This window comes from Athene cunicularia (assembly GCF_003259725.1).
Source record: "Athene cunicularia isolate RWA chromosome 21 unlocalized genomic scaffold, athCun1 chr21_part1, whole genome shotgun sequence".
Classification (NCBI taxonomy): Eukaryota; Metazoa; Chordata; class Aves; order Strigiformes; family Strigidae; genus Athene; species Athene cunicularia.
The window spans coordinates 3,582,073-3,596,461 of record NW_020799127.1 but is presented as its reverse complement, the minus strand read 5'-3'; the positions used below and the strand labels follow the sequence as shown (position 1 = coordinate 3,596,461).

The 14,389-nt window shown below is 39.5% G+C and overlaps 1 protein-coding gene across 2 annotated transcripts in view; it reads right to left on the bottom strand.

Moving 5' to 3' along the window:
• Positions 1–662: 662 nt before the first annotated feature.
• Positions 663–14,389, bottom strand: part of MTOR (mechanistic target of rapamycin kinase) — a 65,538-nt gene continuing 51,811 nt past the window's right edge. For both annotated transcript variants that reach the window (XM_026862625.1, XM_026862626.1), the window contains 19 exons: positions 13,747–13,847; positions 13,391–13,487; positions 12,651–12,749; positions 11,941–12,063; positions 11,153–11,335; positions 10,361–10,495; positions 9,902–10,076; positions 9,533–9,668; positions 8,697–8,844; positions 7,891–8,013; positions 7,338–7,420; positions 5,762–5,834; positions 5,174–5,248; positions 4,540–4,675; positions 4,070–4,135; positions 3,295–3,375; positions 2,898–2,978; positions 2,174–2,279; positions 663–1,653 (listed from right to left, as the gene is read on the bottom strand). In XM_026862625.1, coding sequence (XP_026718426.1) covers positions 1,638–1,653; positions 2,174–2,279; positions 2,898–2,978; positions 3,295–3,375; positions 4,070–4,135; positions 4,540–4,675; positions 5,174–5,248; positions 5,762–5,834; positions 7,338–7,420; positions 7,891–8,013; positions 8,697–8,844; positions 9,533–9,668; positions 9,902–10,076; positions 10,361–10,495; positions 11,153–11,335; positions 11,941–12,063; positions 12,651–12,749; positions 13,391–13,487; positions 13,747–13,847 — 2,037 coding nt within the window. In that variant the 3' untranslated portion in view covers positions 663–1,637. The remainder of the gene's footprint in view (positions 1,654–2,173; positions 2,280–2,897; positions 2,979–3,294; positions 3,376–4,069; positions 4,136–4,539; positions 4,676–5,173; positions 5,249–5,761; positions 5,835–7,337; positions 7,421–7,890; positions 8,014–8,696; positions 8,845–9,532; positions 9,669–9,901; positions 10,077–10,360; positions 10,496–11,152; positions 11,336–11,940; positions 12,064–12,650; positions 12,750–13,390; positions 13,488–13,746; positions 13,848–14,389) is intronic.

The window sequence follows — 14,389 nt, the reverse complement described above, 5'->3', positions numbered from 1 at the left end:
AGCGCGCGCCAGGGCTGCCCTCTGGCGCCCCCAGGCGGCGTGGCGGAACAGAGCCCGGGTGGGAAGAAAGGGGGGACCCGGGGGGGGGGGCGCTGAGGGACACCCCCCCTTAGAGCTTAAAAGGGGCGAGACCCCCATCCCTCTTCCCCACAAGCACCCACTGCCCACAGAGCAGTTCCTATGACAGCCACACCTGCGCCTGCAGGGGCACTACTGCCCAGAGTCCCCAGCTGCCACCGCCCCCTTCCCTGGTTTTGGGGTGCAGCACTGACGCAAGCGGCTGCCGAAGCCCACGGAACCCTGGCTGGGACAGAGACACACCCCACGCTGTCCCTCAAGCTGTGGCTGTCACCCTGAGGACCAAGAAAGCTGATGTTCTTACCCCGCAGGTGACATCGCACTGGCTGGAAACTAAAATTTAGGTGTTGTACACAAAGTACTTGACCATACAAGTGACAGACATCATTCTTGATAATTTTGCCTCCAGCTGCTCTCAGAAGGGAAATATAGCCAACCACCTGAACTGATGTAGAAAAAGATAAGTCAAATCCATGTCAACAAGAAACTTAGACACCCCCCCCCCAACCAACCAACAACACCTTAATCTGTTTCCCTGTCTCTTCCTAAGAAGTACTTAGAAATAAACAAGAACACTGTCAAAATGTTTACATTTTGGTGTAATTTATTGGCACAAAAATATTCAAATACAACATGGCATCTAAACATGGCTACTCTGTTGTATTTTGTGCATTATTTTTAATATGTTTAATTCATAAATCATAACTTTTATCTTCACCCTCATGTTTAATAACCATTATTTTCTGTTTCAAGTTATGACCAGTTCTCCCGTCTGCCTCCCATGGCAAGTACTAACTTTCCCTAGCTATTTCCCCATACTGCTTTTTAATCCAGACACTGCGGGAAGCTCCCAAGTGGTATTTCATTTGTACCCTGCATCCAGTTTGCCACCGATCAATCCACCTAGAGGTACCTGACTTTGCTCAGCTCAAGGTCTTCAATTCCAGAATCTGCTCTAGGTCAGGATCAGTCTGAAACACGACTCCTGCACTAGTGTAATGAGTGGATATACAGTTTCCAATTTTGGGGCAAGAATCAAGTTTGAAAACAAGGTAACAGGATGAAACAATGGTAAGATTCTGCTTCTCTTCTCTTTCTTTCCAGTTATCCAGCTCACCCCCAAATGTAAATGAAGCCTCCTGCACAAATGCATTGAGCTCACTGCAGCCACACCAACAGGACTGACCAGGGCAATAATTAATCTGCAAATGACTTAATTACATTGCAAAGTAAGTCAAAACCCGTATATAGTTATTTTCAATGGATCACCAGTTCCCCAAAGACCAAGTGGAACCATAGACATCTGTGGTACAATCAGTCTTCACTGTCCTGGAAACCCAAATCAAGTGTTGTGTTTCAGACAGCTTGTGTTTTTCCAACAGCAGCTATACATTGGCTTAAACCAACTTTTAATATACAATAACTCTTTTCATTTACATTTCAAAATATTTGACAAAGGCTGTATTTCAGTCCAAGGTTCAGTTTGTGTTTGTAGAAGAGCAAGTTTGGAGTGCAAAAGCCTCCAGAATAAAAGGCTGTGGATACTTTGGAATCTTCTGTTACCAGAAAGGACACCTAAAGAAAACAAAGATATTGCAATAGTGCCGACTTGCATATTGTTCAGAAGGACTGAGATTCCACACTAACTAGGCACCATTTTAGTATAGGAAAAATTGACAAGTGATTCCCATGTTTCTTTCCAGCTAACTAATGTTTAAAAATGGTAAAATGATCTATTTCCTTAAGCGCGGTTCAAAGTTAGCTAGCTCTCAAAATGACACTAAGTCATCTTTGTTTACTTTAGAACATGTGTGTCATTGCTGTAGCTGAAATCAGTGACCACCACATGCCGTATTTCAAATGCTTAAAATGTTGAGCCTGATTGCAGCTTAAATGTTCTAAAATCCCTGTCACTATTATAGTGACTGACTTAGAGGACTCTCTGGGATTGCTGTCAGCAGCTTGCAAAACTTACCAGAGCAGATGCAACATGCAGTAAGGCTCCTACATAACTGACTACACAAGTGACATTTTCCTTATCTGCTCAGATTATTCAGAGGAGAATTTTGCAAGGTTAGCTGAAGGACAAACTCACCATCCAATGTAGCACTGGCACAGATTCTCATGAGAAGTAGCTTGCTTAATGAGCAGCTCTACTTGTGTGGGTACATCAAGAGTTTCATCATGAGAGAAGTCTCGACCTTTGAAATTAAAGGACAAAAAAACCCATAAACGGAAGTCACAAATCATACAGCATAACTTGCTTCTGGGTGGCAAGTTAAGGATTGATGTGACTTTTAACTATCCTTCCCTTACAGTATATAAAATACAAAATTTTCCAAACATGGAGAACCTTTAAGGCATACAGAGTCCAGAATTCTGTTTCCATTATTATTATTGTTTCTTCCTTCTCCAAATAAGGGATAAACCAACAATAGACAGCTTTCCAGTAGCTGGAATCCTGGTCCGAATCCTTTCAAGTACAGTATTTGGCAGGTGGGTGGTAGTTTCTTATAAACTTTAAGAGCATAAAATTTTGCAACTAAATGCTGCTAACAATAAAGCCAGGACAGTAGAAAATCCAGCTTCCACTAACAAGCTAAGACATGCACAATATGAAGTCTGTACTTTTCAAATCTTTGTAGCTAAATGCAGGCACCAGTACTTAGGAGTTAGACAAAACCAGGAAAATGGCCTCATCCACTTAATCAGAATATGTTAAATTCAAGGATTAACAGAAAATACAAACACTAAAAGTAGTGCTGATACATCTGATCAGATTTTACGTTTATCTTATATAAACACAAAAACATGCTCACCAGTGAGCTTATCTCGAACCCTGTTGATGATTTGAATTGCCTTCTTATTTAGAGCTTCTGGCTTCACTAGACCATCTCCTACTAAAAGAAAGAAGTAGAAGAGAGAATTAGGATTTCATCTGAACAATGAAAACATTTGTACTGCTGTTACATCTGCCCTTCCCAAACACCACAAATACCATTTTGAGAGCAAAACAAACCAGATATCAGTGTACTTTCTGTCACCCTTTTTTTCTGGGGGGTGTGTGGAGTTGAGAACATGGGTAATTATATTCCTCATTTATGCTGACAAGGAACTTATCTGTCCCATCTCATGTAATTGTATCTGGATCACGATGAAATTTTCTAATCTAAGAATAAATTTTTGCATCAGTGTAGAAACAACAATGAAACTTACTGAAGGAATGGATGGATTCAGGCACTGTGGTCCCTGTTTTCTTATGGGCTGTCTCACCCAATTCCACACTGTCCAACATCTCTATTGAAATAAATCATGAAAACATAAAAGCATAAATGTGAAGTTGAAAAGCAGATGAAATAATATTCTTCTGGAAACATTAGCACAACTGTTAATCAGTTCATTTGAAAAGCATATTTGACTGTGACCAAGTGTAGCACACATCTCTTACTAATAGAGGCATATCACAGGAGCAAACACTATTCTTCCCCTGTTAATATACTGAAAGACCTGATACAACTTTTAGGAACGCTTTGTATAAAAGTGTTAATTGAAAGATATTTTGAGATGACATACAAATTAACCTCAAATTACGATCAAATAAGTATGCTTCTTTGTAGAGCTCTCCATATGAAATACTGTCCCTGTTCTGCAGTTCAACAGCAAACTACTGCGAAGATCCAACGCAAAGCTCTTAAAAGTCAGTCAGGCGACTACTTGCCAGGTTTTGCACACTAATATTTGGTAGCTAAGTAAATAAATATCACGAATCAATTATACAAACTGATGTAATCTGAAGTATCTGCTCCAGAAGGGTGTTAATGTAACTGTAAAGGAGCATCTGCTTTTTGAGCTAAAGTACTGAACTTGCTACTTTCAGTCCTAAAGCTGTTTATCTGTCTGCTTTTGAGGACCAAAACTATTTACCCAGTCTTGTGCACTGCTAAAAAAAATGCTCCAAACATTCATGACATACACCTTGTTTTCTACTCACCTACTGACTGACTAGCTGAGTAGGAGTCTGTTCTTGTTCGTGAGCGCTTATTGCCCTTTGTATTAGCTGCAAGAAAATAAGGAGTTGAGAAGTATGAACTGGAGTTTCAGTGTTTCATAGCAAATTTGCCCACAAAGAATATAGATTTGACTGCCTTTCTCCTTCTCCAGATTTTGTCACCTGAAAAGAGCTTCCAATCTCCTGATGACAATTAACACAAAACCAACCCAAATAATTTTGCTTGTAGCTTAGTTTTGTGTCTGTCTTTAAGGGCAAAAGGTTTTTAGCCACTGTGATAATCTCACATTACAATCCCTAAAACCCCATGGGCACAGAAATAGCATGTGCAAACCAACAATTTCATCAGATCGTCTTCAAACATACATTAGATTTCAGGTTCTTATATTTCTTGTACAAAATCAGACTGATTACTCTCTTGCTGTCCTTGTTTTATCATCAGAATCACTTACTGTCCATCAGCCGCCAGTTCAATAACGGATCATACACAAAGGCTTCAAGCACAGCCATGACACTGTCCTTATGTTCACGCAGGACTTCCATCACTGTGTGACAGGTGATTCTGTAATTACCATCGAGGCCTGTCACCTTCAGAAGAGAAAGAAGTGACTCAACCATGCTGCCTTGTTCACGATGCAGCTCGAACCCTAACATTCAGGGAGCAGGAAGTGGCTTGTGCTTTGAAGCGGAATCACTATGCTTTGTTCATTAAGGGAGCAAGATGGATGTTCATTACAAACTAAGAAGCTCTCTTCTGCCATTAAGGTGATCTTTGGGAAGTATCATGCTGTTGGCTGTGTCTGGTTGATGCAAATAGCTATTTGAAACGAGGAAACTAAGGAAGGCCTAAAAAAACTGGAGGAACTTTGGGCTTTTATTCATCAATTAAAAAGTTGCTTCCCACTGTTATGTGTTGTAAAGATTACAGGAGATATTTTAACTTACAGAAAATGCAGCTGAAATATTAACCTCTGGTTCTTGAGGAGTGCAGAGGTTTAGTCACAACAGAAAATACAGGAAAAACTGAGAAATGGATGCCATTTTCCCTAGGAACAATCCCCTTCATATTAAAGAGGGGATGCTTACCTCCATAGCATTTGTCAGCATCCTTGTTAACCTAAATGGAATCTTCTCAGGGAACTTTTCTCTTGTCATTGCAACCTAAATATATGATGATGGAGAATTAGTAAATTAATAGCTGACTTATTATTTAAGAGTTAATAATTATTGTTGTGTTTTGTTTTTTTTTTTTGTTACAGTCTTGAAGGTTGTATTTCAAATAGGAAATAAAGTTATCGCTTTATGTTCCTCAGTTTCCACAAATTTTTGGCAGAAGCTAGACAATTAACTTGATAACAGAGGAAGACTCAAGCACGTGCCCAGTTGGTAGTTAAAGTAACACAGCAGCTTAAACTGCTTCCAGACATTTTATGAAAAAGTGATGTTAGCACTTCTTTCCTTGTTCCAGTGGTTTGCTAATCCCCAAGACATGCCTCTGAGATAAAGTATCTATTATCTTCATCTTGCCTGTAGGTAAATTGAAGCCCAAAAGAGAGCCAAAGGTCTTGCCCAGGATCACACTCCAAGGTCAGTTTGTCCTGTCTTAATTTCTTAATTTTCATCAGAAAATGCAAAATATTACAGAAAATCTAATGTCCAAATACAAAGATTTACCTCAAAACAGTCCCCAAAGTCGATATGCAGGATCTTTCCACTCAGTCTGTCTAACATCAGATTGGAGGGGTGTCTTTGATGAAGGAGTAGGAGAAAAAACAGGGTGACAGACCATTATAAAAACCCAAAGTAAATCACAGCAGCTCCAGTCTGAAATGATATTTATCTTCATGAACAAGAACAGCCAGTGACAGCTTGCTTGTCTGAGATCTTCAATCTCAGGATGAACACAATAGCTTCCTGACAGTGCATCTATCACATTATTTTTGTAATTACCTCTCAGGAGTTAGAGATCTTCTCACCTTGGAAGATAAACAACCTATCAGACCAGAACCATCAGTACATTTCTTGGATATGAACATTTATTTTTCAGTTAGAATAAATTTTTCTACTTTTTTTTCTGTTTTCTCATTTTTTCAGTATAGAAAAATGTAATGAATTATGCTACAGGTGAAGTAATGCAAATTGGATTACGACCAGATAGCAGAGGATCAATAGAGACTAGGAAACCACAGTGGTGCTATTCATGCTGAGCTGTTCCAATTTTGATTTAATTCAGTTTTCAAAGGTTTATAATTTCATTATAAAGACCTTTAAGTTCAGGAATAAAAGCTTTTGTAAGGAAAACATTAGAGGATTTATCTGGTTTTACATTAAAGACCTTAAATATATTGTCTTCAAAAGTATTTTGGAAGTTATGATGTCCCCTTTTGACAGTAAGCCATATACTAAATCAAACATTTGTTCATTTTATTTTCTTTCATTATTCGCTCAATCCACTTGGATTGTACATACTTCCCTCCAGAATGTGTCTGCATTGCAGATCAGAAAAAGCACCACGTTAAGTAGTAGTTAAACCAACATTAACTTTCAACTGTTTTAAATCTAGGGCAGTCTTTAGGGAGTATTTATGGGGACTTCGTGTTTGTCTGACAACTGCTGTGAACATACATAGCACTAGAGGTTCCTGCTTCACAGAGTAAATATCCACCAGGCAAAACAGTATGCAAAATCAGTGTAACTGAACCCATCTGGAGGGAGAATTAGAAGACCTCTGCCAATAAATACTTCCTGGATTTCTTTTTGCTACTTCAGGGAACAAGAACTGGTGCTTCATCATGGTGCTTCTTTCCTCCCCAAAAAGCTGGATATACATGTACAGTCCTAACAGACTTTGCAAAACAAATTACCCTCGTATGAGTAAAGCACACACAAGCCCACAGATTGGGGCAAAAGTCAACAACGTTTCTGTTTCATAGAATGGATGGAGAAAGATTTCCCATTCAGAGAGCAAAAAGGACAACATTAGAATTTGTGGTCCTTGATGTAATTTTCTGTGTATTCCTCTGAAAACAGAAGAAACTCTTATTTGTACTCAAGATACACAAACCCCACATCTCATCCCTTCAGTGCTGAAAACAACAGCAGCACAATTAGGTCCCTAAAGATGGTATCGTTACAACTCAGCACTAACCACAATGAACGACGGTATCGTAAGAAGAGATCCAAAGAATTAACCGATAGGCCTATACAGTCTGTGCTTTTATTTAAAAGAAACCTTTACAATTTCTCTTACCTGTCCCCAAGGCCCAAAATGTACCCAACCATTGACATCACTGCTAGTGAACGAGTGTAGTTTGTTCTTCTGTCAAACCACACCTACAAGTGGAGACAAAACAGAAAAAAAGTCAGGCAGGCATATTGTATGTTTCAGCTCGTATTTTAATTTATACATTAACTACTTGCATTTTGCACAAAGTGATATGCTTAAGTTCAATACACTCCACAGCCTGAGGGCATTCAGACATCCTGTGGCCTTGAATCAGATGTCTAAGCCATTAAGAGAATTAAGAGGCTCCTGCTTTTCTCTCCCCATGCAAAGTATATGGAGCTTCAGTTTCTTGAGCTTTGGACTCTTTTTGGACTCTTTTGGACTGCACTCTCTCAGCCACTGTAATCTGAGTCTTTTAAGGCCCTTTGTGAGGGGATACATGTGTGGATACACACTCTGCAGTGATTCTTCTGGAGATTCTGATGAGTGAACACCATCTCTCACTCATCCTGCAGGAAAGGTTAATTCCACATTATGGCAATTGCCAGACATAAGCCATTACATCTGCTGAACTCACCTCTGAGCTTGGACTTTTCAACCACAGCAGTTTAGCAAGGTCATCACCAGCTGTGTTATTGACAGCATGTTCAAATACTTCTACTTTCTGCATCAGAGTCAGGTGGTCATAATCTGGAGCCATCTATAATTGAGAAGTGACACTCACAACTTCAAGAAAACCACCTCCAGTAATCCCTAGTTGTACTATGAGAAACACAATAGCAGCAAATAATTTCACATAAAGTTTATATTGAAATTATTTGTAGACTGACAGTATGTTCCCAAACACAGTGAGATGACCATCCAACAGTGAAGAATTCATTTTAAATGGGATAGCAAATGATTTAGTATTCACAAAGTAGTCCATAACCACATTTACAGTACTGTGAAGGTAAACATGTTTCATAAATCATTATCCAAATAAGTCTTCTGGGTTGGCACACGATTTCCTCTCAGTGTTTAGTTTCTCCAGTCTGTCTAATTTTGGCCCTGTTGCTTAGACACAACGTTTGGAAATGCCAGCAGCATGGCACCTTGTATAAGGCACATCACAGTCACACAAAATTCCAAACATATTTTAGTCACCAGATGGTAACAACTTGTGGTTGCTGCTAAAACAGGAAAGGGGAAACAAATAAATGTATGGCCAATTTTATCTCTTAGAGCATTTTATAACTCTTATCTGATGTTTTTACATTTTTTACTAGTGCCAGTAACAATCAAAAAACAGGCAAAGGAAGAACAAGCTGCGCGCCATTATTTTTTGTCAAGACATGGGAGTCCTAAAAGAATGTATTAAAAACTCTGCCAGCTTTTGCCCTTTACCCTCAGCATGATGCGATGTTCAATGTTGAGCAGAATCTTTTTCTTCTCTCTGTAGTCTCGGATGAGCGCGTGCAGTGTGTCACAGTGGGGGACCCAGCCAATCAAGCCTGAATTTGTAGACAGTGGAATAACAGCATATCTCTGGATGCTACAGGAAACAATGGAGAATCAGAGCTCAAATTCTTGCATGTTGTGAATTAATGCATTTCGAGATGCTTAAAACAACTACTGTTAAATCTGATTCTGATCCAAATCATCTCTTCAGTAGCTGCTCTGTTTTTCTTCTTTTCAAACAGACCTGAACCATCCATTTGGACAGATTGCTGCCAGACAATCTACACACATTCCCAAAGCTTACATGGTTTTCACTGAAAGACTGCTTTCAGAAGGTATATGTTATGTCACCCACAACGATCTATTATTTGCACATGACATCTGAAATGTTCATTCTTGAAAGACACTGTACAGAATTGCAGTCGGTGACTATTCACCAAGCTACGTAGTGACTATAATAAAAAAATCCTTGACAAAATCTCCACTTTTCAGGCTCTTAAGGCAATGCTCAATGCCTATCTTGAAATAGGCATTGCCTCAAAGACCATAATTATTTACAAGATGGGAATTCAATTAAATAAAACAAACAATGCTCTCAGGATACATTTTCTACAAGTTTGAATTCTATGAATGCTTTTTTCTTTCTCTTTTGAATTAACTTAGTTCCAAGATTCACCGTTTCCTCACAAACCAGCTGGCTGTGTCAAGGATTACTTGGAAATGGCACCCGTGTAGGGTGTCACTGTGCATAAACACATTCAGTGACTATCCACAGCACATACCTGAGGTTTTTACGAAGAGAAGTTGGATCATTTGCTAGCAGAGTGTTGACCAACCCAAAAAGCTGCATCACTCTTTCATCTTGGCGAAGGTCTTCATGACCTTTCAGAAGGAATACAAACTCATGCCCATTGCTTCCTGCGAAAAATTAATACAGAAAAGTTTACTCTTGCTGAACAAGCAGACAAGAGCAAATAAATACACACCCAATAACTGGAATGTTGAGGCAGTCAGACTGACCAGACCACTAAGAAATACCTCACCTGAAAGGAAATGTTGGAAGGGTTTTACCTGGTAAGTATGCGGTTTGACCTAAAAAGTAACAACTGTTTAAATACTAGGCTAGCTGAGTGAAAACTGCTCTCTCTTACCCATTAACGTTAACTTCCTGGGCCGCTGCTTGGAGGTGATGACCTGCAGGGAGGGTGCAATGGACTGAATGCGTATGATGGGCTGGTTGGGATCGTATGTTCCTGGCACTGCCAATTCCAGGTCCCGGCACATTAAGAGTTTTGGTGACACGTACTGTAGTTCCAAAGAAGTGAGCTACCAAAAACAAAAGAAATACAATCCCCCAGAATTTCAGTTAAATCTCACTGAAACATCTGAAGAGTTCATGCTGTCGAGGGACCTAGAACAGTTCAGCCAGTCAACACTTCAGATGCTTGCAGGAAGTGCTGCATAAGCAACAAACCTTCAGCAAATCATATACAAGTGTTTCTGGAATACTCAATTTGAATGGTTTTGAATAATCAGAAAACATGAAACAAAGACTGGTATTGACAACTTGCACTGCAAAACCCACAACAGAACTGTACCTCTCCCCCCACCTGAGGCAGCTGCTTTGAGATACGCCGGAACACATGGTAATACAGATCCCAAGCCTGAGTTAGGTCTTTGACATTTCCTGATTTCATGTACTTCCTGCACCATTCCTGAGCTTCCATTAGGTCTCTGCCATAGGCCTAGGGAGGAAGTGAAAAATAACAGAAGAAAAGCATTTCTACAGACTGTAGTGGAACAGGTGGTGTAATGTCTACAAAGAACATCACAGCCTATTTGCAAACTGCGTTACAAATACTTGATCTCACATTTTTATAGCGTATCAGAATTAAAGATCCAGCAATTCCTGGATCCAAGACATGCACCAAGTTTATTAGATAACATTGCTCACAGACAGACTTCATGATAGGAGGCAACAGGATGGAGAGGATCACCCTTTAACAGTAGGCTCACAAGCTCAAATTAATTCCTTTTGCTGGCTTGAGAGAGGTCACCTCTACCATCTGTGCTAGCGGTTACTGTGAAGCAAAGCAGACTAGAGGTAGAAAAATTAACTGCAGAGCAGTTGTATGTTTTCCAGTCCCTATCAGACACCCAGGCGATATAAGACTCCCGGGCAATCTGTACTACCCTGATCCCTATAGAACTATAGTCATCAAAAGTGATACAGGTCTGAAGATAAATGTCAATAATAAAGTCTGCAACTAATGTAATGAGTCCCAAGAGATTTACTCTTTGTGTTAGACTGCAAAGGTCCTTGTAACACATCCGGGCCTGTGGCCGTCCTGCTTGTTTTTAAGGACATGCAGAAGGTTATGCTGTCGGCTGTTTGCTGATACCTGATTGAAGGATGTCTCTTTTAAAGTCTGAGGCCCACGTTCCATCATTGCATGGAGTGGTTCCAGCACCTCAAACATTCCCTTCACGTTCCTTTCTCCAAAATACAGACGAGATGCTTCTTCTAACCCTTCATGCCACATCTCATGCCATAGGATGGCTACACGGATTAGCTCTTCACTCACCTATTTTATGACAGAAGAAAAAGATTAAACTCTCACAGAAAAAAACACTATGACTGTATACTAACTTACAAATGCAAAACTACTTTCATCTCTAACGATTATGAAATATTTGTTGCTGGCAGCTAGAGGGAGCCACAAGAACTCCCGCAGTTCTGTTACACTCTTCTGCAAGAAGCTGAGAACAGGCTATTTGTTGCCTTTGACATTTTTAAAATATTTGTGTAGCTTGGCCTAAAAGCTTTATTTTTCATCTATTCATAAAAATTTTTAGCAAATGAATTAAGCTACCATGCTACGCTCGGTAAGGTTTTTTTCCACTTTTCATTAAGCAAAATTATCTCTTTATGGAACAATGATTCTTCATTTATTTCTGCTCTAAATTTATTCATAAGGAGACACAAGAACTCAGTGTTTGAACATTTGGGTCCTTTTTAAATTAAAGCACTGTCTTAAAATTATACTAATTCTGTAACTTCTACCAATTGAAAAACAACCAAAATAATTGTACTTGAACAAAATTAACAATGAATATCATTTTGTGTTGTTATATCTGTGGTACATCATTCCTGAAACATGAAACACTTTATGGTACACTAAATACTCACCATCATTGCCTGCTGCACCAAAGTGTTACTGTGCTCACACATGTTTTTGAGGATTTTATTTGCAGCATTGTGGCGAGCAGTGGTTGTAGATTTAGAGGCCACAGTCAAAGGATAGATCAAAGCCTACAAGGGACAACCAATAATGTTTTAGAACCACACAGAAGAGCTACATAAACTGAAGGATTAGCAAAGCATTAATAAATAGCAGCCTTAGGGCTAGACAAGAGAAAGCAAGCTTGCTTCTGGAAAGACGTGATAGGAATTCGGTATTCCAAGTCTTCCAATCTGAAAAGCTTACAAGACTAATTCACTGAGTAGCAGAATGGTCTTGAGAGCCTTCATCAAACTGAAAGAATAGAAAACTGGTTTTAGCATTTTGTGATTTTACACACTGTAGGAAGAAATTCCGATAAAATGTCTGTGAGGTAGCTTCTTAGTAGTCACTTAATGAGATTTAAGGTGGTGATTTGCACTACCCAGTATTCTATTAGATGGAGAGAACCTCCCCTGTTGCATGGCTCATCCACCTTTTCTTTCCATTTTAGGCGAACAGTGCTAAGGTGAAAGAAGCAGCAGAGAAATAGCCCCCATCATCACTATCCTCACTTGTGACTTCCAGTGCAGGCATGTAGATTAGGTGAAATGGAACCCAGGAAATGCCTGAATTGGCTATCAGCCTATGGAAATTCCTCCTCTAAGCCAAAGCTTACCTGGGGATGGTACCGCCCAATATCTGTGAGGAGCTGATGAATGAGACGTCCTACTAATGGTCGAGGGGTATCAATTCTTGCAATGAGCTGAGGGATAACCTAGTAGTAAAGTAAACATCCATGTCATCTCATGTATTTAGTTCACAAGCTGTTCTGCCCTCTACGACAGACCTCACAGTCTCTAAAGGAGACAGAGAGGCCCACTGCTCATTTTTGAGATGGGCAGAGGATAACACAAAGTTTCAAACAGTGTTAGAAATGCAGAACAGCTCAGTGAGATCACAAGTGTTCTGTGCAAAACTGTCAGAGGATCCTTTTAAGGAAAGAGAAAGACGTGTCTTGAAATGTAATTCTCAAATAAGTAGTAAAGCCTTTTTTAATGTATTTACAACAGTCATTCTATAAAGCAATCCTGAAATAGACTGACTGAATTATATCAAAGCAGCACAATAGTGTTTCATAGTTGATCACCACTGAGTGCATGTCATCTTCAATTTTAAAATTTTCATTCTCTCTCATTCTTATAAACTAACCTGGAGATAAATACAAAAATGCATGCAGGAATGTTTCTCATGTCTTGTTCAAGATGCTTGTTAAATCAGTTACAAATTGTACTGCACACTGCTCTCACCACTCACCTACAGAGGATTGTTTAGCAAAGGATCATCATGGATATCACATAACAAATCTCCAAGCTCCCCCCCGAACTGAGATTTGTCTTAGCCCTTTGTGTTCCTTACCTGCAGCCAAGTGTCTATTTGAATTGCTTTGACTCCTTCTACCAAAGCCTCATTCACATCAGGCCAGTGACCATAGTCAAACCACAGAGTAAGGACTCTGAAAAGGATAAATACATTCATTAGCAATGAAACAAAAAACCCCATTCCAACCAAATACCTTTAGATCCATTTACAACTCTTCTTCCCAGAACCCAGAGAGAATAGGATAAGTGCTAATCTACCTAACATTAATTAGCTTGGACTGAAGCATTCACTTAGTTTAACCATAACAAAAAGAGCAAAACCAGGTTCTACCTAATCTTAAACGATGTGCCCTTATCAGCTGGATTTCATTTACTATGAGCTTCATCATGTACCTTAGCGTGTCCTGTAGGTTGTTTCCTCGGGACAGAGATATGGATCGGAAGAAACCCTGGACAGCAGGGACCGTGTACATCAAGAGGGTCTTGGATAAATCCTTTTGGAATGAAAATTGCTGCATTAGTTCTACACAAGTGCATCAGTCCACATGAATTCTAAACTTATTAAGGGGAAAAGCGGGAGAAATATGTGGAAGCATAGATCTAATCCACATTATAGTTGACTTCTATTCATACTTCTCACAAGACATGTTGCTCCTGGAATTTATATTTTGCTTGACTACATATAGGCCCTTCAGCCTGGCAGGGAACATACTGTGAAGTATTTTTATACTTCAGTTTGTCGTCAAAACCAGGGACATCAAAGCAGCATAAAAACTACAGCCCTACTGTAACTGTTAAGTAAAAGATTCCTCACAGTCTTTCATGAAGGGCTTAAGCAGCAGAACTTGCCAATGCACACCGTATCATTTATGATACCCACCCATGCCTTTGCTTTAGGTCACAGCTAACTTAGGATCATTTGCATTCAATTAGTCCTCTTCCCTCAAGACTGAGTTACCCTGAACTTCCTCACTTTTGCTGTAAGATATGAGCATATATATATATACACCCATATATATATATATATATATATATA